This window comes from Equus caballus, chromosome 15, assembly GCF_041296265.1.
Source record: "Equus caballus isolate H_3958 breed thoroughbred chromosome 15, TB-T2T, whole genome shotgun sequence".
NCBI classification, from domain to species: Eukaryota; Metazoa; Chordata; class Mammalia; order Perissodactyla; family Equidae; genus Equus; species Equus caballus.
The window spans coordinates 45,087,822-45,111,386 of NC_091698.1; the positions used below are offsets into that span (position 1 = coordinate 45,087,822).

The 23,565-nt window shown below is 35.8% G+C and overlaps 1 protein-coding gene across 8 annotated transcripts in view; it reads right to left on the reverse strand.

The window, feature by feature from the left end:
• The window catches only part of ALMS1 (ALMS1 centrosome and basal body associated protein), a 249,616-nt gene that overhangs the window by 8,641 nt on the left and 217,410 nt on the right, over positions 1-23,565 (reverse strand). For all 8 annotated transcript variants that reach the window (XR_011425978.1, XR_011425977.1, XM_070235326.1 and 5 more), the window contains 2 exons: positions 1,316-1,436; positions 16-216 (listed from right to left, as the gene is read on the reverse strand). Coding sequence is in view for 6 of the 8 variants with exons in the window: in XM_070235326.1 (XP_070091427.1) it covers positions 16-216; positions 1,316-1,436 (322 nt within the window). In the remaining 2 variants the exon portion in view is untranslated. The remainder of the gene's footprint in view (positions 1-15; positions 217-1,315; positions 1,437-23,565) is intronic.

Sequence of the window (23,565 nt, forward strand, 5' to 3'; positions counted from 1 at the left end):
GAATTAGAAACCGACCTTCACGGCAACTCTGCTCGTTCTTCCTTAACCTTTTGTCCCCAAGATAATTGGTAAGGAGCCTTTTCTCTTCTACGTTTTCTTCTGACCAAGAAGTCACATCACTGTCCTCTTCTCTAGCCTCGGTAGAACTTGGAGTTGGAAAAGTCATCCCAACATCTCGAGTGTGTTTTCTGACACCATTCACAATCTCCAAGTTACCTAAGGGGAGAGAGCACAGATGTCTCTGAGAGCAGCCTTGAGGCTTATTTGCAGGTGTATTGAAGACAGTAAATGAAAAGTTTTAAGGCTTCAAAACCACAGGCTACTGCCTTCTCTGGGTGGGGTGGAGGGGTGTGATGGGGGGGGAGAGAGAGAGAGAGAGGGAGAAGGAGAAAGGAAGAGAGTTTTTATTCCTAAGTTGGTTTAGATATTAGAGGGAAAGAACTACTAAAATAGGTTCAATGGGTAAAGGATTTTAGTTCTGATCCTAAGTGAGAAAGACAGTGGATGCATATAGTCCTACTGGCAGTCACCCAGGTAAGGAGGAGGCTGACAGATGTAAAGATAAGACTTGAGGAGAAAAAAATTAAGGGGGAAGTTTATTTTTATTTTATAAAATCAAAAGATATAGAAAAGCATAAAGTGAAAAGCCTCCTCCCCACTCCTACTTTCCACTCAGCTTATAACCCCATGATTCCAGCTAATATTTTCTGCACATTCAAGCAATTCTCTTCATTTTTTAAATACATGTAGTAGCATGCTATACATTATACATTGTTCTGTATCTTGATTTTTCCTTCTAATTATATCTCTTGGAGATCTTGCCATATCAGCAGAGAGAGAGAGAGCTTCCTTATCCTAAGTAGGATTTCATTATATGGATGTACAATAATTTATTTAACTGCTTGGCTACTGAAGGATAACTAAGTAGATTTTAATTTTCTGCTATAATAAACAATAGTTCAATGGTTAATTATATACACTTGTCATTTTGCACATATGCACAGTACATACATCTATAAGCTAAATTCCAAAAGTGAAAGTGCTGGGTCAAAATAATTTTGATAAAACTGCCAAATTGCCTGTCATAAGGGTTGTACTCCCAACTCATACTCCCACTAGAATGTATGAGAGAACCCTTAAACTCTTGCCCACAAACTTGCTATCAAACTTAGATTTTTGCCCGTCTGATAGGTGAAAAACGGCACTTGAGTACAGTTTTAATCTTCATGTCTTTTATTATAAGGGAGGTTGAGTATCTTATATGTTTAAGAGCTACTTGTATTTCAATGGAAATGTTTAAATTCAAATAATTTACCTGCTTGTATACCCTTGTTTAACATATGCACATTTTGCGTGTTGCAAAGGGTAGAGGTCGAGCTCCAGAAACTACTGGTAGAAGATGAAATAGAGTCAGAAGAAATCATATGGTTTGCCACCTGGAAAAACAAGAGAGACCCTGTTATTACCTGCAGTCAATGGTACTTTTACCCACAGGATAAGAAAACATACAAGTCACCAAGAGCCTTTTCTAATCTAATTCAAATTGTTGAGATGAAGTGACAATGTGAATATGCCACCACATAATTTGTGATAGGGAGGAGAATGCTGTTATAGTTGGATAAGGGCCTGAGCTCTTTCAAGAAGGTACGACAAAAAGATTGGGTATGTTCCCAGGACTTGAAAAAACTCTGAAGAGGATGCTAGCCAATGATTAGTCTGGTGGGTCTTCAGAATGAAATTCTGACTTGACATTTGCCTAAAAAATCGATAAGACATGAAGAGGGCTAGGGAAAACTAAAGAGAATGATGAGCTGCAGAGAGTGCTTTCAAGAAATCCAGACTCAGAGGCTTAGACAAGGATAAATACACAAAGAGCTGAAAGGCCCATGAGAAGTCCTGAATAAGTGGAGAATTGCAAAAAGCATTACAGAGCTGAAAAGGCCTTTTTAGTTATATTCCAAGTAAGTAGAGCAATGAAGGGCAAGTTCATGGATTGAAGCTGATGGTGGAATGTTAGTGGATGACAAAAATATTATCAAAATTTAGTTGAACAAATATAGTATAAAACAGTATTGTTTAAACTTGCTCCCGGGAGAGTGGCCTAACCCAGAACAATGAATTGGAATCTCTAGGGGAGGGGTCTGAGCATCTATATTTTGAATAAATACCAGGTGCTTGTCTACTTAGGCAAGTCTGGAAGAGGTGAATTGAAGCTCAAGTCAGGAAATGAAACTGAGAGTATCTACTCCCCTGAACTAGATAAACTATATTCCAGGGCCTTTAGGAAACTTGCAACAGAATCCTGGAGGAGAGAAGCTTTGTTAGATATCTGGGGACAGACAGTGTTTTAATTTTCAAAAATTAAGCATTGCAAACTGGTGGACTTAACACTGATAACTTCTAAAATTCTAGAATGGATCACCAATCTGATAATTTGCAAGCAGCTGGAGGTCAAAGAAAAGACTAGCAAATTTCAGCCAGGGCTCAGTAAGGCAGGCAGAATAAGCCCTGCCAGGTTAGCCTTGTTTTCCTAGTAGACATGGCACTAAGCGGCAGACCAAAGAATGTGTAGTAGAGTACAACTAGATCTGAATGACAAAACTTCTCATGACATCTTTGAGGGCGAGATGGAGTCACATGGATTGAATGATAATATAAGTTGGTAGAACCCTAACTGGTTGAACCACTCTTACCCAAATATTATCAACATAGAGTGAGGCCTTTACTGAGTGGTATATTTTGCATTCAACAACAAATATTTACCAAGCACCTACTGTGTGCCAGTCACTTGGTCTGCTCTGGCTATTCTCTCTTACCATTTTATGTATCAATGTCTCAGAGATATGGAAAGCAGATTTCCCATACAAGGCACATCTGGGAGGGCATGAATGGCTGTCAGGATCCCAAGTAATAACAGGAATGATGGACCAAATCAAACAACAGATAATTGTAAAGCCCTATACATTAGGCTGAAGGAATGGCAGCAACTTTGAATCAGTAGAAAGTGCTCTGGGTCTGGAGTCCAAAGACCTAAGCCAGTCTCAGATCTTCTCTTTACTAGTGGGCTCTAATTGAGCAAGCCATAGCCTCTCTATGCTAGGTACCCCATCTAGAAAAGGGAACACTTGCACTTCTGAAATTACAGAAGTGTTATAAAAAACAAATGATTTAGATTGTGAATTGTAAAAAAACTAATATAAAACTATGAGACTATCATGATGGTAAAAAGCCAAAACGTATGAGTACAGAAAGGGTGGTGAGGAAGATGTGACTGATTGGCAATACACTGTATCTTCTGCAGCTGAAAAAAAAAGAGAAGAAAGCACTTTAGGTACTGAAATGGACTGAACTTCAAGAGATAGATGACTAAGTCCAAAAAGCAAAATATGCTGCCATTTTTGTGAAAAAAGATAGAAAACATACTGGTATTTGCTTTTTTATGTATAAAATACCTGTGAAAGAAAAGAATCCAGATTGCAAGGGAAGAAGTAAAACTGTTTTTATTTGCAGATGACATGATCCTGTCTGCAGAAAATGCTATGGAATCCATAAAGAAGTACTAGGACTAGTAAATAATTTTAGCCAGATTGAAAATATAAGATCAATAAGATAAAAGATCAATTGTGCTTCTATTCTAGCAATGAGCAATCTGAAAATAAGGAAACAATTCCATTCACAATAGCATCAAAAAGAATGAAATACTTAGGAATAAATTTAACAACAAAAGTGCAAGGCTTGTACACTGAAAACTACAAACATTGGAGGGAAAAATTAAAGATATAAACCAACAATGAGACATTCCACATATGTAATTTAAAAATGGGCAAACGATTCAACTAGACAGGGGGCTGGCCCCGTGGCCGAGTGGTTAAGTTCGCGCGCTCCGCTGCAGGCGGCCCAGTGTTTCGTTGGTTCGAATCCTGGGTGCGGATGTGGCACTGCTCACCAAACCACGCTGAAGCAGTGTCCCACATGCCGCAACTAGAAGGACCCACAATGAAGAATATACAACTATGTACCGGGGCGCTTTGGGGAGAAAAAGGAAAAAATAAAATCTTTAAAAAAAAAAAAGATTCAACTAGACATTTCACCAAAGAAGATATAAGAATGGCCATAAGTACATGAAAATATGTTCAACATTACTCATTAGTGAAACACAAATTTAAATCACAATGAGATACCACTTCACATCCACTGGGATGACTACAATAAAAAAGATGAACAATAGTAACTGTTGACAAAGAAGCAGAGAAACTAACACCTTCACACATAGCTGGTGGGAATGTAAAATGGTACAGCCACTTTGGAAAGAACTGGAATTTTCTTAAAAATTAAACACAAACTTATCATATGACCCAGCAATTCCACTCCTAGGTATATACTCAAAAGAAAACATATGTCCACACAAAAACTTTTACACAAACGTTCATAGTAGCATTATTCATTTTATCCAAAAAAACCAAAAAAATCTAAATGTCCAACAACTGGAATTGGATAAACAGAATGTGGTATTATCTATACAATGGAATACTAATCAGCAATAAAAAGGAACTACTGATGCATACTACAACATAGATGAACCTTGAAAACATCATGCTAAGCAAAAGCAGTCAGATACAAAAGACTACATATAATTCTATTTACATGAAATGTCCAGAAAAGGCAGAGGTCAGATTAGATGTTGTCTGGGGTTGAGAATGCAGATTGCAAACAGGTACAAGGGACCTTTCTGGAGTGACCAATGTTCTAAAACTGGATTGTGGTGATGATTGCGCAACTCTGTAAATTTATTAAAAAAAAAATGGAATTGCACACTTCAAATGGATGAATTTTATGGTATGTAAATTATACTTCAATAAAGCTGTTTTAAAGATCTCTGGAAAGATACGTAAAACTAGTAACATTGAGAAACTCTGGAATACAGAGATAGGTGTCTGGGGAACAGGAGTGAGAAGGACACTCCTTATCAAATCCTCTTTTCTACATTTTTAGTTTTGTACCATGTGGTTGTACTACCAGTTTAAGAAGTGAGAATAAACAAAACACAAACTTACGAGGAAGAGTGTGGCAATAAAGGTTTAATGACTCTTGCGAGTTCAACAGGAGTAAAACATATGTTAGGCGCTAGAAATGTTCCAGCCATAGAAAGAAAGGTGATAGATCTCCTCTGTTAAAGTGCTTTCATCACCTGAAGCACAACACGCTTAATTCAAAGGGACATGTTTAAAAATAGGATATCGACAAACTTAGACCCAGGAAATTGCCAAGTTAGGAAAGGGGAGTAGAAAGCATGACCCATCAGGAATGGCTCAGAGTGAAGACCTGAGAGAAGAAAACACTTCAGGGAAGGAAGTGGGGAACCGAGAGGTAGAAGCTTAGGTCAATTTTCTCTGCCTCCAGGGAGCAGAACTGGGAACAGAGCCAGGAAATCCAATGCAAGCTGACTTTGGATCTTTGTAAGTTAAAACCTTTGATAATGGGAGGCTTAGACAAATGAAATGAGCTGCTCAGGAGCAGCAGTGAGCGGTAGAGCTGTGGAAGCAAAGCTGGAGCGCCTTGTGGTGCAGATGCAGCTGAAGTGTTGATGGTCCCTTCCAAGCGGAGTCTGCCAACCTCCTGTGCTCCCAAAGGACACAACCTGCCATGGTATGCACCACTAAGTGTGAAAAAACACGTTTCCCTCTGATTAAATGAGGAGCTTTGGTGTATGTGTTTCTATTTCTCGTTCAAATCTCTAAGTTAATTCCTGCCTATAAAAAGGTAAACATTTAAAAATAGAAAACAGTCTAACAATAAATTCACTCTTAGCAAAATATATTTAGTTAGCCCTTCTACGATGGTGAAAATCAAAAGGACAGACAAAAACCAATGTTTTCAAGGATGTGGAAAACCTGGACTCCTCATATACTGCTGGTGGGAATGCAAAATGGTAACAATACTTTGTACACCAGTCTGGTAGTTCCTCACATGGCTAAAAGTAGAGTTATCATATGATCCACCAAATATCCACTCCTAGGCCTATGTCCAAAAGAAATAAAAATATATGTCTACAGAAAAACTTGTACATGAATGTTCACAGCAGCTTTGTTAATAACAGCCAGAAAGTTGAAGAAATCCAAATCTCCATTAACTGATGAACAGATAAAATATGTATATTCATACAATGGAATACTATTTGGCCATAAAAAGGAATGAATATATGCTACAATGTAAATGAACCTTGAAAACATTAAGTAAAAGAAGCCAGTCATAAAAGATCACGTGGTATGATTCCACTTATATGAAACGTCCAGAATAAGCAGATCTACAGAGACAGAAAATAGATGAGTAATCCCAGCCGGGGTCTGGGGCAGGGGTAGGAGGTTGGGGAAAATGAAGAGTGACTGCTAACGTGTACAGGGCATTTTTGGGGGTGTTGAAAATGCTTTAAAATTAGATTGGGGTGATGTTTGCACAACTTTGTAAATATACTAAGACCTACTAAACTGTATAGTTTAAGTAGGTGAATTTTATGGTATGTGAAAGATCTCAAAAAAGCTGTAAAAAATGTGTTTATTCATGTATATAAACTGAAATACATGTAGATTATGAAGCCTTATTTGGAGGAAAAAAGCTTCGCATGCTCTACGGTCTTGCATCTCCTGTGTTACTGAATCAGGGATACAAGAACAATGGAAGGTGACCAACATATAATGAAGGAACCATGCAATCACGCCATGTTGACTTCCACAGATTCACAATAATTACAATGCACAGGCCTGCACTGTGTCTGACAATTTGTGCTGAGGACCCACCATGGGACAGAACATCGTATTTGCTGAATTCATTTATAGATGCTGTCAGTAAACCACAATAGTCCACGTTCCTTAGTCCATGGGAGAGTCTCAGCCATCTCCTCTAATGATCTCATCATCCTTCAGAGCCTGGGTGTGGATCAGCCCACTCACTTCTCTGCAATGGGGCTTACACATAAAGATTTATGTGACTACGAGTCAGGTGACATTATCAGCTACCATGGTTTAAGCTTTCTGTTGGAGAGAGTCTCAGAAGGAGATATATGCTGGCTAGCTGCTTCTATTTTAATCTCTACTATTAGGAGAGCAAGCTCACCTGCTCACCTTTTCACACTGGGAAAAGAAAGTAAATGCCAACATCTCAGAGATATTTCAGGATTTTTATAGTATTTTTTAGTTTAATTAACACCTAAGTGAGACTTATCCCCATATTTATTGATCAGAGACACCATCAGATAGACTCAGAAAAAATAGCTTTTCAATTAAAAATTACTTTTTAGGTGGAAATAGAGTTTAGGAAAACATCCAATATAGAAAAAAGGCTATGTTTTCTTACACAAACCTTTATGGCTCTTCTTCATGTAGGAAGATTGTTATTGCTGACCTTCTGCCATCTAGGTGCTTGTTGGGAGATGCTTTTCTTTCAGAGGAATGGGTTTATGCTAATTCATTTATAACCACTCAAATCTGGGACCAGTGATACACATTGATAAGACAGTCAGAGTCAAAATTAGAAATATAGTCTATGGCACCAAGACAGTCTTTCCTTGTGAAAAGTTTTTAGATATGTGCAGATCAAACTGGCAATTTTAGTTTCAATAATAAAACTTATTGGGGGCCAGCCCGATGGTGCAGTGGTTAAGTTAGCATTTTCCGCTTTGGCGGCCCAGGGTTTGCTGGTTTGGATCCCAGGTGCGGACATGGTACTGCCTGGTAAGCCATGCTGTGGCAGGCGTCCCACATAAAAAGTGGAGGAAGATGGGCACGAATGTTAGCTCAGGGCCAGTCTTCCTCGGCAAAAAGAGGAGGATTGGCAGCAGATGTTAGCTCAGGGCTAGTCTTCCTCAAAAAAATAAATAAAATAAAAAATAAATAAAACATTAACCAGCAAAGGGTGACACAATCACAAAGTGTCTGTACAAAAAAATAACATTTCGACAGATCTAATTCCTAGAGACAAGATTAAAGCTTACAAAAGCAGGAACTCAGGTGATAACTATCTACTTTTCACCTTTAGAAAATCAGAATCGGTCATTTATTTCTGAAGAAATGGTAGATGATAACTATGAGAAGTCCTCCCCAGAAAATCAGAAATGCATCTTGTCTGCATAAGAGGTCCTGAGAAAATTTCTTGTGGTACATGAATGAGTAAAGACTGAGGAGCTGGAACGATTCTGGATGATGCCAAAATTCAAAGTGTGGCCACAAGACTGGATGGTTAAAATGTAATGGAAGTACTGGTCATTAGAACTGAGGTAAAAATGTCTAACAGGATAGCGAAGTTTCTCAGATAGTGGCAGGGCTTGGGGCAGAAAAAAAGAAAATGAGCCAAGAGCTAAAGCCCTCAATTAATATATGGGACAAACCAGGTTAACAAATGATTATGAAAATCTTGCAGGGGGTTTTAGAGCTAGATGACACAGATCCCAAAGGATTTTCTATCAGGTTTGAAAACTGTGGTCTGGAAGTGGCTCTCTCCTTCTTTTTCTTCTCTGCGTTCTCTCAAATCTCTCTCCTCTCAGCTTTAACATTTGTGAGGATTATGATCACCTTTACATAGATAACTCTGAAATCTTTATTCCACTCATGATATACCCATCAGATATATCTGTGCTTGTTAGATATTTTCACTGGGATGTTCTGATCTAACTTCATTTTTCTGTTTTTTTATCAAGGAAGATTTGCCCTGAGCTACTATCTGAACCAATCTTCCTCTATTTTATATGTGGGTCGCTGCCACAGCATGGCTGAGGAGTGATGTGGGTTTGCGCCTGGGATCCAAACCTGTGAACCCCTGCTGCCAAAGTGGAGTATGCAAATTTAACCACTACACCATGGGGCTGGAAACTCCTTCATGGTTCAGTCAAAATTAGTTTCCTCTTCAAATCTATTTTGATAAGATGTTCACATATTATTTCAGTTGTTTTGGGTAGAAATTTTAACAAAAGAATATTAGATTTTTCTAATAAATTAATTTATATCACTTTTTTTATTTAAAAATCTCTACTGACAGTTAAATGTTTGCAAATAAAATTATACTTACACACGTAAAATAAATTCCATGTGGATTAGGATTTAAATACATTGCCCCCTACCCTAAAAAAGTATTAAAAGAAAAACAGGAGAATATTTTTTTTATCATCTTGAGCTTGGCAAGATCTTTCTTAGCATGGAACAAAGAAATGAAGTTAAGTACATACGATACTATTACAATATTAATATAATTAAAGCTTAAGAATTAACAGGAAAAAATCTTCAGAGAAAAATGGACAGAGTATAAAAAGCTAATTCTCAAAATAAGAAATGTAAATGGCAATCCCTGAAACCTAATAGTAAAAAGAAATGCAGGGGCTGGCCCCGTGGCCGAGTGGTTACGTTCGCGCGTTCCGCTGCAGGTGGCCCAGTGTTTCGTTAGTTCGAATCCTGGGCGCGGACATGGCACTGCTCATCAGACCACGCTGAGGCAGCGTCCCACATGCCACAACTAGAGGAACCCACAACGAAGAATACACAACTATGTACTGGGGGGCTTTGGGGAGAAAAAGGAAAAAATAAAATCTTGAAAAAAAAAAAAAAAAAAAGAAATGCAATGTAAAGCAATGAGTTTTTCCACACATCAGATTAGCAAATATTAAAAACACTGACCCTACCCATAGTTGGCAAGGGAATGAAGAAACACATACTCTCATGTTTTTGGTGAGAACATATATTTGTACAAAAGTTCTGGAGGGTACATAGTTAGGGGTGAGGGCTTATTAAGTGTTTCAATTTCTATTGTTAGTGATCTACTTGGGATTTAAAATTTCTTGGTCAATTTTCTTAGTTTATTTTCCTAGAAAACCATCCTTCTAATTTAGATTTTAACATATATCAGCCTAAAGTTGCACACATTTTTAAAGAAAATGATCTCTTTGTGGTTATATACTTCCATATCATTAATGTTGATATCCTTTTCCCCATGCTCAGAATAACCACAGATTTGGTCTAGTGTTTTTTTTAAAGAAACAGATCTTGGTTATATTGATCAATTTAGGGACTTATTTATTAATTCATGTATTTTTCATTTTATTAATTACTTCTTGCTTTCTTTGCTTATTTTGTTAGTCCTTTTCCAGACTATAATGCTTATTTCAATTATTTCCTAATTGAGCTTGTTCAACTAAAATATCATTTTATTTAAGGCTATACATTTCCCTCTAAATATAGATTTAGTCACATGCCGTAAGTTTTGGATGTGTGCTTTTACTGTCTATAATGAAAAAAAGTCTATCATTTCAATTTTTATTTCTTCTATAACCCACAAGTTTAGTATGTTTTAAAATTTTTATCTATTAAGTGAAAAATAATTATAGTTGTTAAATTCCAACTTTATTGTATTGTGGTTAGAGAACATGAGCTTAGGTATAAATCTCCTACTTTTGGGTTTATCAACATTTTGCCTAAATGTACAATTAATTTTTGTAAATATTCCATGAGCATTGGAATAACTGTGGATGCTGTGTTTTGGGAATAAAGTTTTATCTAGATATTTTAAATCAAGTTTGTTAACATTGCTATTAAAACCTTCCAAATCTTTCCTTATCTGTTATATGCTGAGAAATCTGAGAAAAGCAATTAAAGTATCCCATTCTGGTACTTTTGTCACATTCTGTATTATAATGTTTGGATGAATGAACAAACAAATGCATTCTGGTTGAAAGCAGAGCAATAATTCTGGAAGTTTCTAAAAGACTCTCTTTCCTACCTTGGAAATCATGGAATGGGGATAGGGTAAATTCTCAAGACAAGTAACATTTAATTATAAATGAAAAAACCCCCTACGTTCCCATGGTATAGAAACTTGTATTTTGAATCTTTCACCAAAACTACAAATTACTGGCAGAAAAGTGGAAATATAGGAGTTTGCATGCATTGCAGGTAGGAATAGACACTGGAAAGCAATTTGGTATTAAGGTAGGAAATTAAGAATATGTATGGCGTATGAGCCAAGAATTCCACTTCTGGGTATATAAGCCAAATATAGTCTCACACAGGTCCATAAGGGGATATGCACAAGGGTATGCACTCCCAATGTTTTGTGGTGCTGAGAGTTGACAGCAACCAGAGGGTCCATTACAGAGAAAGTACACAGGTAAACTGGCAGATGCACTCAACGGAGTAGTATGCAATGATCAGAAACCTAGATTAGATGTACATATAGCAAAGTAGATAGATCTTAAAAATACAATCCTGGGGCTGGCCCCGTGGCCGAGTGGTTAAGTTTGCGCGCTCCGCTGCAGGCGGCCCAGTGTTTCGTTGGTTCGAATCCTGGGCGCGGACATGACACTGCTCATCAAACCATGCTGAGGCGGTGTCCCACATGCCACAACTAGAAGGACCCACAACCAAGAATATACAACTATGTACCAGGGGGGGCTTTGGGGAGAAAAAGGAAAAAATAAAATCTTAAAAAAAAAAAAATACAATCCTTAGTGAACATAAGAAAAATAATGATACAACTTTTATATAAATTGAAATTATACGCACACATACAGAATACACATTTTGTATGAACTCTTGTAAGCCAAAAGATATTTACATGCCTGTGGGAGGATAGGAATGAGGATGAGACATGGGGATAACATTTTAAAAAGAGAGGCCATGAACTTAAGCATCTGAAGTTAAAAGAAAATTTTACCTTATCTTGGCATAGAAACTGTGTATAATCCTTCTCTAACCCTATTCTTTCACTCTGCTTCTAGAAGGATTTATTATGACTAAATGGGAGGTTCAAACAGGCATTTTAGACAGAAACTAGAACACAATGAAAAGCTTGAGAATTCTCCTTTCCAGCTCATAACTAACATTTTGTGTTTGTTTGATCGGTCTGGCTTATTTCACATTTTTATTAATGTCAAACAAAAACAACTTTTACGGTTTCTTATTAGAAAAGACATATTTTGAAAAAATATTACAATACATAGAAAATTATAAAGGAAAAAATGTATAATCTTATAATTTTAATATGTTAATATGTTATTTTGTTCCAATCATATATATATACACACATATATATATATTTTGGATATAATATATATAGCCTTATATCTCATTTTTTTAATCTCTTAACATACAATGAAATTTATCCTTTGGCTTCCAAGATACTGCTTTTGACTATTGTTCCTCTACATATATGAGCATGATTGTAAAGACTGGCAGGAAATCGCCCTGTTAAAAAAAAAGTAAGCACTGCTAACATTTAATTGAACATTATTAAAGCTCTCATTTTATTCTCTCATAGAGGTTTCCTTGTTGGGCAGTTAGTTTGTGTTTATTGTTCATTTGCCCAACTGCTGTACACATTGGCAATTGGAAGTAATGACAGGTCAAAAATACAGAGAAATCCTTCATTTTCAGCTTTTTCTCCATTAACAAAAGCTGATAAACTTGACTTTTCCTTTTTTGTACTGATAGTAGTAAACTATATCCCCTTTCTGACCCCAATACACAGGCAGACACTGAGAAAAAGAGATAGGGAAGAGAGGGAGAAAGAAAGAGAGAGAAAACAGTGAGCGAGCGAGCACAGAGACAAACACAGGAAGAACATGAGAGAGAGGGTGGTGGGGAGGAGTAACCAGAAAACAGAAGAGATGCACAGTGGAGACAGGGAGACAAGACACACTAGTGCACAGAGAGCGTGTGCACAGAGGCAGAGAGAAAGAACAGAGGAGCAGAGAGAGGAGTAAGAGAGAAGCATGGACTGCAGAGACGGGACAGACTGCACAGACAGAGAGGAGAGAGGCACACAAAGGGCAGTGGCATCAAAGGAAGGAGAGATGAGCAGGCAGCTGCAGTTATTCCCTTGTACTGACTCTTAAAGCCTCAAAATGTACAAAGAGGTAAAAAATGTCCAGGTACACATGTTCAGGAAAAAAAAAGCATTAGCACATCTAAGGAAACCTGGGTTAAAAACAAAATAGGCAGTTAAAAAAAAGAAAGGAAATATAAATGGCCAATAAACACATAAAAGAAAATAAAAACTCAATGGGTGTGATTAAAGAAATGTCAATCAGAATAGATACCAAATTTCTGGCCTGACTGGCAAATATTAACAAGAAAGTTATTGGCAGGTATTGACCAAGGTATTATCATACATTACTGCTGAACAAATAACTGACTCAACATTTCAGGAGGACAATTTACCAGTGTGGATTAAACATTTTTAATCCGCATACTTGATAACCCAGAAATTTCATGTTTAGAAATGTATCTCAAGGAAACAGAAAAATTCATAAAGAGGTAAGAAGACTACTGATCAAAGAGCAGATTATGATAAAGAAAAATCCAAAGCAATTTAAATATCTGTCATTAGGGAACCAATTAGATAAATACTATATTTATACAATGGAACCCATTAAGCCATTAAAAATGACCACACAAATCTGCACTTATTGACGCAGAAAGATGTCTATGATATATTAAGTGCAGAGCGTCAAAACAATACAATATGATTTTATCTTTTTTGATTGTTTCTCTCCATATATGAGCATGATTGTAAAGACTGATGTGAAATCAGTCTGTTTTACAAAAGTGTAAGAAACACTGGTAAACATTTAATTGAACATTAAATAAAGTTCTCATTTTATTCTCTCATGGAGGTCTCTTCGTTTGGTATTTAGCTACATTAAAACACAAACCTAATGAAATAGATCCAAGATAAGCAGTAGGTGTCTGTGAATCATAAAATATAAACCTGGAAGCTTATTTATGAAAATGTTAATCATGACTATTTCAGGATGGTGAGAATTATGAGTGATTTCCAAGGTCTTTATGTTTTCTATATTATCTGAAATATTTAGTTATTTTTATACCCAAAAGAAATAAAGAGATATCTTTTTTGATAAAATATTTAGTAATAAAGAGAAAAGAAAGATGTACAGTGGTGGAATCATCAAGGGGACCTATCCTGACAGGCAAGTCCTCCGCTGTCTGTGAGAGGAAGGACATAAAGCATGGTTCCAGTTGAGAGAAGGGAGCCTACAGAAAAGGAAGAAATCAAATGGAAAAGCGAGAGAGAGAGAAACACTGAGAAAATAGATGAATGGATTTTAGAAAATATGATAGCATAGAGATAGGCTTAACGAGCCTCTTCTTCCATAACTGAAAGGCACAAATAAAAAGCAACAAAAAGTGAAAATACTAATCAGAATCTAGGGAAAGGACTCAACTCATACCACAAAATTCCAGAAATATTGTCTAGTGTAACAAATGGGACCAAATTTAAGGAGCCGTCACAAAGCTCTTCCTACACAAAGGATCAGACAGAGGGGTAAAAGGTGAGTCAATTAAATTCAAAATACCCCACTGGTATCTCAGAGAAGGGACTGAGGTGATAACTGGTCCAGGAGAAAGATAAATATCCCAATTGGAGACGTGTTCCCTTGTGAAAAAATATCACCTTCTGCCTGAGCCAGAATGATTTATCATATATCCCCCTTCTGGCCAGGAAGAAGTCAGAAAGAGGTCTGGGAAATAATCTCTTAAGTCTAAATATCTCAGCTGTATTACTAAGATTTACTAGAAAAAAATAAGGCCTCAGCAATATCATTGCCCTCACAATGCCATGAAAGCAGCTCCCAGCTGACCCTAAAGCAGTACAATAACAAAACCCCAAAGGCACATCCTACAGAACTAGATACATTTCTCACTCCACACTTGGTAAGGTGGCCACCAGTTTATGAGTTTTAAAACAATGGCAGAGAAAAATGTCCCCTACTGTAGCTGTCCAGAGTCTTAGAATCACCTACTGTCTCCCTACCTTTCCCAAACTCTGAGGACTAAAAGAAATACAAGCCATATACAATGAGCCTTCAAGTTCATGTCTGGGGAAGGGGATTTAAGCAGTACCTTGTAAACAGGTAATAAATAAGCATGGGGATGTAATGTACAGCGTAGGAAATATAGTCAATGATATTGTAATAACTTTGGTGACAGATTTTAACTAGACTTATCGTGGTAATCATTTTGTAATGTATATAAATACTGAGTCACTATGATGTACACCTGAAACAAGTAGGATATTGTATGTTAATTATACTTCAATTTAAAAAAATTCAACCACATTACTTGTGGGCAAATAAATGGTTTCCACAGAACTGTTCAAAGACAAAGGCGGGTAATCCGAAAACAAAAGAGAAGGATTTATGTAAATATTTTAAAGCATTAAAGTGGAAGAAAGAAAGAAAAAAAGAGAAAGATAAGGAATTTATTTTGCAAGAAGGTTTACTCATATTAGTCAATAAATAATTTGTACTCTCACTCTAGATAAAATTAAAAAGAACATGGAACTAATGAAATAGTTGCAAGATAAGCTAAAACAATAGAGGGAGATTTAAAGGCAGTTGACAAAATTAATATAGCTCATCAAAAAATTAATGAATATCTACTATATGTTGGAAAACCAAGTACACACACTAAAGAAGAAAATTGAGGACAAAAATAATAGCATTATACCACTGCAGAACGAATTTATGCAACAGAAAACAGAAATTTGATAAAAAAGAAAACTGGCCAGATTACAGATTGAAAAAGTCTTCTGAAATGCAGAGAGAAAGATGCAAGAAATGAAAATAATTAGAATGCTAGGAGAAGTAGTCACACAATAGAGATCTAATACTTGGATAAGTGGCTTTGTCTCTATCCCTCACTCCTAATATAGAAAACAGGTTGAAAGGAAAGGAAAAAATACTCCAGGAAACGATTAAAGAAAACTTTTGCTGAATGAAAGTAAATCTGAATATTTGAAGGATATAGAGTTACTTGGTACCAGAAAAAAATTAATACCCAAAATACATGAAGCAAAACTGACAGAAATGAAGGGAGAAATAGACAATTCAACAGTAAAAGTTGGAGATCACAATATAACACTTTCAAAATGGATAAAACAACTAGATAGACCAATAAGGAAATAGAAGGCCTGAACAACACCATAAACCAGCTAGATCTAAAAGACATACAAAATACTCCAACCAACAAGAGCGGAATACACATTCTTCTCAAGGGCACATGGAATGTTCTCCAGGAGAGACCATATATGTGAGGCAATAAAACAAGTCAAAATATATTCATAAGGATTGAAATCATACAACATATGTCTCGAACCACAATGGAATGAAATTGGAAATCAATAACAAAAGGTAATTTGGGAAATTCAAAAATATGTGGAAATTAAACAACACACCCTTGACAACCAATGGTCAAAGAAGAAAAAGGAAAATTAGAAAATACTTTGAGATGAATTAAAATAAAAACAAAACATACCAAAACTTATGGGATGCAATGAAGGCAGAGCTTAGAAGGAAATTTCTATTAAAAGAAGAAAGATTTCAAATCTATAACCTCGTCTTCTACCTTAAGAAACTAGAAAAAGAAGAGCAAACAGAAACCAAAGCAAGCAGAAGGAAGGAAATTATAAAGATTAGAATGAAAATAAATGAAATAGAGAATGAAAAAAAATAGAGAAAATCAAAGAAACCAAAAGTTGGTTCTTAGAAAACATCAAAAATGACAAATCTTTAGCTAGACTCACCAAGGGAAAAGAAAGGTAACTCAAATCACTGAAATTAAGAATGAACGAGGGGATGTTACTACCAACCATACAGAAATTAAAAGAATTATAAGGGAATACTATGAACAATCAAGTCAACAAATTAGAAAACCTAGAAGAAATAAATTCCTAGAAAAAGGAACTATGAAAATTGACTCAGGCAGAAATAGAAAATCTAGACCTATAACAAGGAAAGAGACTAAATTAGTAATCAAAAAACTTCCCCAAAAGAAAAGCCCAGGACCAGTCTTCACTGATGAATTCTACAAAATATTTAAAGAAGAATTAACATCAACCATTCACAAACTCTTAAAAAAAACATAAGGATCACTTCCCAATTCATTCTATAAGACCAGTATGGTCCTGATAACAAACGCAGACAAAGACACGAGAAAACTATACACAATACTCCTTTACGAATACAGATGCAAAATTCTCAACAAAATACTAAAACTGAATCCAGCAGCACAGAAAAAGAATTATACATCAAAATCAGTGGAAATTATCCCAAGAAGGCAAGGTTGATCCAACACATGAATATCAATCAACGCAATACACCATATTAATAAAGGAAGAGAACATATGATCATCTCAATATACACAGAAAAAGCATATGGCAAAATCCAAAACCCTCCCATGATAAAAACACTCAACAAAATAGGAATAGAAGGGAACTTTCACAAGCTGATAAAGGGTATCTATAAAAAACTCACAGCTAACACAATGCTTAATAACTGAAAATCTTTCTCCCCCAAATCAGGAACAAAACAAGGATATCCAATCTTGCCACTTCTATTCAACATAGTACTAGAGATTCCAGCAAGGGCAATTAGGAAGAAAAAGAAATAAATGACATGAGATTGGAAAGGAAAAAGGAAAACTATCTCTATTTGCAGATGATATGATATTCTATAGAGAAAACCCAAAGGAACACACAGACACACAGAAACATACAACACACACATACAAATTATTCAAGCTTATAAACAAGTTCAGCAAAGTTGCAGCATCCAAGATAAATATAAAATAATCAGTTGTACTGCTATACCCTAAAAATCTCAAAATGAACTTAAGAAAACAATTCTGTTTACAGTGGTATCAAAAAGAATAAAATACTTAAGAATACATTTAATAAAAGAAGCGCCAAACTACAAAGAAGTGAAAACTGAAAGAAATTAAAGAAGACCTGAATAATGGAAAGACATCCCACATTCATGGATTAGAAGATTTAATATCGTTAAGATGGCAATACTCCCTAAATCCACCTACAGATTCAATACAATCCCTATCAAGATTCAAGTTACCTTTTTTTTTTTGAAGAAATTGGCAAGCTGATCCTAAAATTTATATGACCCTAGACTAGCCAAAACAATCTTGAAAAAGAGAAAGAAAGCTGGAGGACTCACACCAATTAGACAGTGTGGTAGTGGCACAGAGACATATAGATCAATGAAATAGGATTAAGAGTCTAATGAAATAGGATTACATTTATGATCAATTGCTTTTTGCCAAGGGTGCCCAGACAATTCAATGGAGGAAAGAATACTCTTTGCAACAAATTGTACTAGGACTAGATATCCACACACAAAAGAATGAAACAGTACTCCTTACAACATATACAAAAGTTAATGAAAAAAAAACGATCACAGCACTAAAAGAGGTAAAATTATAAAACTCTTACAAGAAAAAAATGAGCAAATATTTTGTGACCTTAGGTCAGGCAATAGTTTTCAATATGAAAGGAAAAGCACAAGTGACAAAAAATAAATAAATTGGACTTTGTCAAAATTAAAAATTTTGTACCACAAGTGATATCATCAAGAAAGTGAAAAGCAACCCACAGGACGGAAGAACATGTTTGCAAATCATATACCTAATAAGGAACTTGTATTTAGAATACATAAAGAAATATAACTCAGTAATAAAACGACAACCCAATTTTAAAACGTGCAAAGGATCTGAATAGAAATTTCTCTAAAGAAGATATACAGACAGCCAACAGGCATATAAAGAGATGCTCAAAATCATTAGTCATTAGAGATTTGCAAATTGAAACCACAAGGAAATGCCACTTCACACCTGTTAGGATGGCTATAATCAAAAGATGAACAATAACAAGTGTTGATGAGGATGTGGAGAAACTGGAACATGATCCTGGTGGGAATGTAAAACGGTGCAGTCACTCTGGAAAATACTTTGGCAGTTACTCAAAAGGTTAAACAGAGAGTTACCTTCTAGCAATTCTACTCCTAGGTATATACCTAAGAATATTTTTAAAATAGATCCACACACAAACTTGTATATTAATGCTTTTGGCAGCAATTTTCATAATGGCACAAAGGCAGAAACAATCCAAATGTCCACCAACTCATGAATAAACAAAATGCTGTACATGTACATGGAATATTATTAAGCTATAACAAGCAATGAGTACTGATTCATGCTACAAAATGGATAAACCTTGAAAATGCTATGTTAGGTCAAAGAAGCCAGATGTAAAAGGCCACATGCTGCTTGATTCACTTATATGAAATGTCCCAAATAGACAAATACAGAGACAAAAGGAGATTATGGTTGCAGGTGGGGAGAGAGAGGGGAGGCTGAGAAATGACTATTAATGGGCATGAGCTTTCTTTTTGGTGTGACAAAAATGTTCTGTGATTAGTGGTGATTGTTGTACAACCTTGTCTGAATATACTAAAACCCACCGAATTGTATACTTAAGACTGAATCGTATGGTAAACAAATTTTATTTCAATTAAAAAAAAATCAAGAGACTGACCAACACTGAGACATACCCTGGGAAAGCAACTAAATCTAAATTTTAAAAAACCAACAAGAATCCAGGAATAAAAAAATAGGACCCCATATGGAAAAAAATATCAGAGTTGCCTCTGACACAGAAATATTAAATGCTTGTGCCCAGAAAAGGGGAGCAAAATCGACAGAGTTTTGAATTAAGGATTATTATCCCAAAGTTTTATATCCATCCAAATTGTTGCTCTTATATAAAGCTAATAGGAAGTCTCAAATTTGTAAGAACTGAAGAGATGCTCACTCTTGAACAATTGTTTTAAAAAATCTAGCCAAACAACAGAATTATTTAAATTAACAAACTCATAATAGTTACATGAAAAGACTCAAGGTAAATATGGACCCTTTATTTTTTATTTATTTATCTTTTTGCTGAGGAAGATTAGCCCTGAGCTAACATCTGTGCCAATCTTCCGCTACTTTATATGTGGGTCACCACAGCATGGCTGATGAGTGGTGTAGGTCTGCACTCGGGGTTCCAAACCCATGAATCTAGGCCACCGAAGCAGAGTGTGCTGAACTTAACCACCATGCCATGGGGCCAGCCCCTTGACCCTTTACTTAAAAACATAACTAATATAAAATGGTGACTTTGCTTATAATATGCATGTAAAATGTTATAGTCTTTAAAACAAAGCTAGCCAATGCAGTAGTAATTCTACCATAATGAACTGAAACAAAATTCACAAAATATAATGAATATTGGTAGGTTGGGGGAAGTATGTGTGTGTATGGGTAGGTGGGGAGAAGTAGGACAAGTGCAATCAGTTTCTTTACTTTTCATATGATGGAGTCAATAGATATCGTTTCATATCTGAGGGTGACAGATTGAGAAAGTGGTTTAAGTATAGTAGTTAATTAGATTACCCATTAATTAATCAGATTTCTGCTAAGCTATTGGAAAAACAACTCAGCTCAAAGAAAATCATATAGCAATGAAGAAAAAGATCAGAAACAGTAATAAATCATTAAAAATGATAAGAAACCCCGAAGAATCAAAATAATATTGAAAGAAAGAGAAAAAAGTTAGAGGACTCACACTTCCTGATTTCAAAACGTATTACAGTGGTACATAATCTAACATTTTGTTTTATTTGTGGTACTGGCAAAAAGACAGACAAACAGATCAATGGACTAGAATAGAGAGCCCAGAAACAAACCCTTGTGCATATGCTCAAATGATCTATGGTTAAAGAATCTCTGACCCTTGAGAAGGTGCCAAGACCACTCAGTGGGGAAAAGGCAGTCTCTTCAACAAATGGTGCTAGGAAAACTGGATATCCACATGCAAAAGAATGAAGTTGGAGCCTTATCTTACACCACATACAAAAATTAACTCAAAATGGATTAAAGACCTAAAACCATCAAACTCTCAGAAGCCTACATAGGAGAAAACCTTCATGGTATTGGACTTGGTAATGATTTCTTGGATATGACACTAAAAGCACAGGTAACAAAAGCAAAAATAGAGGACTGGGACTACAGTCATGCGTTGCTTAATGACAGGGATATGTCCTGAGAAATGTGTTGTCAGGTGATTTTGTTGTTGTGAGAACATTGCGGTATAATGAAGGCAAATAAAATTTGCCACCCCAAAATGTGTCTCTTTAACATACGGATTCTTTTAGGCTGATTATTTTTAAGAAACAAAAGACTCAGACTTTCTTGTTACCTCCCCCTTAACTGCCTAAAAGAATTCAGATAAAAAAACCTGTCTCAGGAAACGAGCTGTCACCTTATCATAACACGAACTAGGTGGTAAACTGAGAAGAACACAGAAAAGCCTGTTTGTTGAGCTCCCCTCTGTGTTCTTCTGTTTCTGTGTGGCCAAACACTTGTTTTCCAAATGTTTCCTCCTTTTCACCTACCTGTGAATTGTCTTTCTTCCCTTTGAAGTCTCTGATTCTCTTCATCCCCAACATCTTCTTTTGTCTTTAGCTGAGGATGGTATTTAAGGTGAGGGCTTCAGCCATTTTGGCAAGTTACTTGATGTTTCTGGGTTTCTCCGATGCATACATGTTATCAAACTTTTGTTTTTCTCATGTTAATCTGTCTCATGTCAATTTAATTCTTAGACCAGCCAGAAGAACCTGGGCTTTATGGTACTCTTTTTTTTTTTTGGTAAGGAAGATTGGCCCTGAGCTAACATCTGTTGCCAATCTTCCTTTTTTTTTTTCCTCCCCAAAGCCCCACTACATAGTTGTATATCCTAGTTGTAGGCCATTCTAGTTCCTTTATGTGAGATGCTGCCCCAGCATGGCTTGATGAGCAGTGCGTAGGTCCATGCCCAGGATCCAAACCAGCAACCCCCAGGCTGCCAAAGCAGAGTGTGCAAACTTTACACTTGGCCATGGGACCAGCCCCTATGGTACTAATCTTATGGGGCCACTGTTGTATATGTGGTCTGTTATTGACGGAAACGTCGTTATGTGGCACATGACTGTACAACAATATTAATAACTTCTGTGCATCAAAGGATATAATCAACAGACTGAAAAGGCAACCCATTGATTGGGAGAAAAAATTTACAAATCATATATCAGATAAGGGGTTAATACCCAGAATATATAAGAACTCTTACTACTCAATGAACAAAAAGTAAATAATCTGATTCAAGAATGGGCAAAGGACTTGAATAGACATTTCTCCAAAGATGATATAAAAATGGCCAAAAAGCATATGAAAAGATGTTCAACATAACTAATCATAAGAAAAATGCAAATCAAACCACAATGAGATATCACTTCACACCTATTAGGATGACTACTATGAAAAATCAGAAAATAACAAGTGTTCACAGGAAGAGGAGAAACTGGAACCCTTGTGCACCGTTGGTGAGACTGTAAGATGGTGCAGCTGCTGAGGAAAAGTATGGCAGTTCCTCAAAAAATTAAAAATAGAATTACCATATGATCTAGCCATTCCACTTCTGGACATATATCCAAAAGAAATGAAAGCAAGATCTTGAAGGGATTTGCACAGCCATGTTCATAGCAGCAGTATCCACAACAGCCAAGAGGTGGAAGCAACTCAAATGTCTGTCAACGAATGAATGGATAAACGAAATGTGGTATATACACACAACAGAATATTATTCAACCTTAAAAAGGAAGAAAATCCTGTCACACAGTACAATATGGATAAACCTTGAGGACATTATGCTAAATGAAATAAGTCCATTACTAAAAGACAAACACTGTATGATTCCACTGATATAACATTATCTAAAGTAGTCCAATTCACAGAAAGTAGAATGGTGGGGCTCAGGGCAGAGGGACAGGGGGAGTTGCTGTTTAATGGGTATAGAGTTTCCGTGTTGCAAGATGAAAAAGTTCTGGAGATCTGTGTTATAACAATGTGAATATATTTAACGCTGAATTGTACACTTAAAAATGGTTAAGATGATAAATTCTATTCATGTGTTTTTTAACCACAATAAAAAGGTCACTTCCTCCAGTTTGAAATGGAATTTTGCATAACAAACATTTACGTAATAAACATATTTGAACAGGAAAAAACAATAAGAAAGATAAAATTTAAACCAATTTAGATGGTTTAAATTTAGAGCCAAAAAATGCTATAACTTTGAAATTAAGTGGAATAAATTCACCTCAAAGAAAGTCCCTCAAATTCAGGGGGGAAAAATGTTAAATTCAACTAGATGCTACTCACTTGAGCAAAAGTGACTCAGAAAAGCTAAAAGTAAAAGAATGGGGAAAGAACTGCACAAATGCAAATGTAAAAAAATTGCGATTAAGTAGAATAAAAAACAAAACATATTAAACATGGAAAATGAAACTCACTTTGTATGATTTATGATACAATTCACTGTGAATTAAAAAGTAGCATGAATTTTTATGTGCCAGACATAAAATAAATATTTACATAATCCTTCAATTACCACAAAGATAAATCAACCTTCATATACACTCCTTGAAGTCCTTAACAGATCAAGGAAACCAATATTTGGGACGAATATAATTAATATAATTAATAAAGGTGATTTACTAGATATTATCAGAATGTCATACTCTCTATAGACATTCTACCTTCTTTATAACACCCCTGAAGTACTTATTCATACATTAAGCCACAAAGAAAATCTAGATATATATCCTTAAACAGAAATAGAACTGAGTACAATCTCTGATC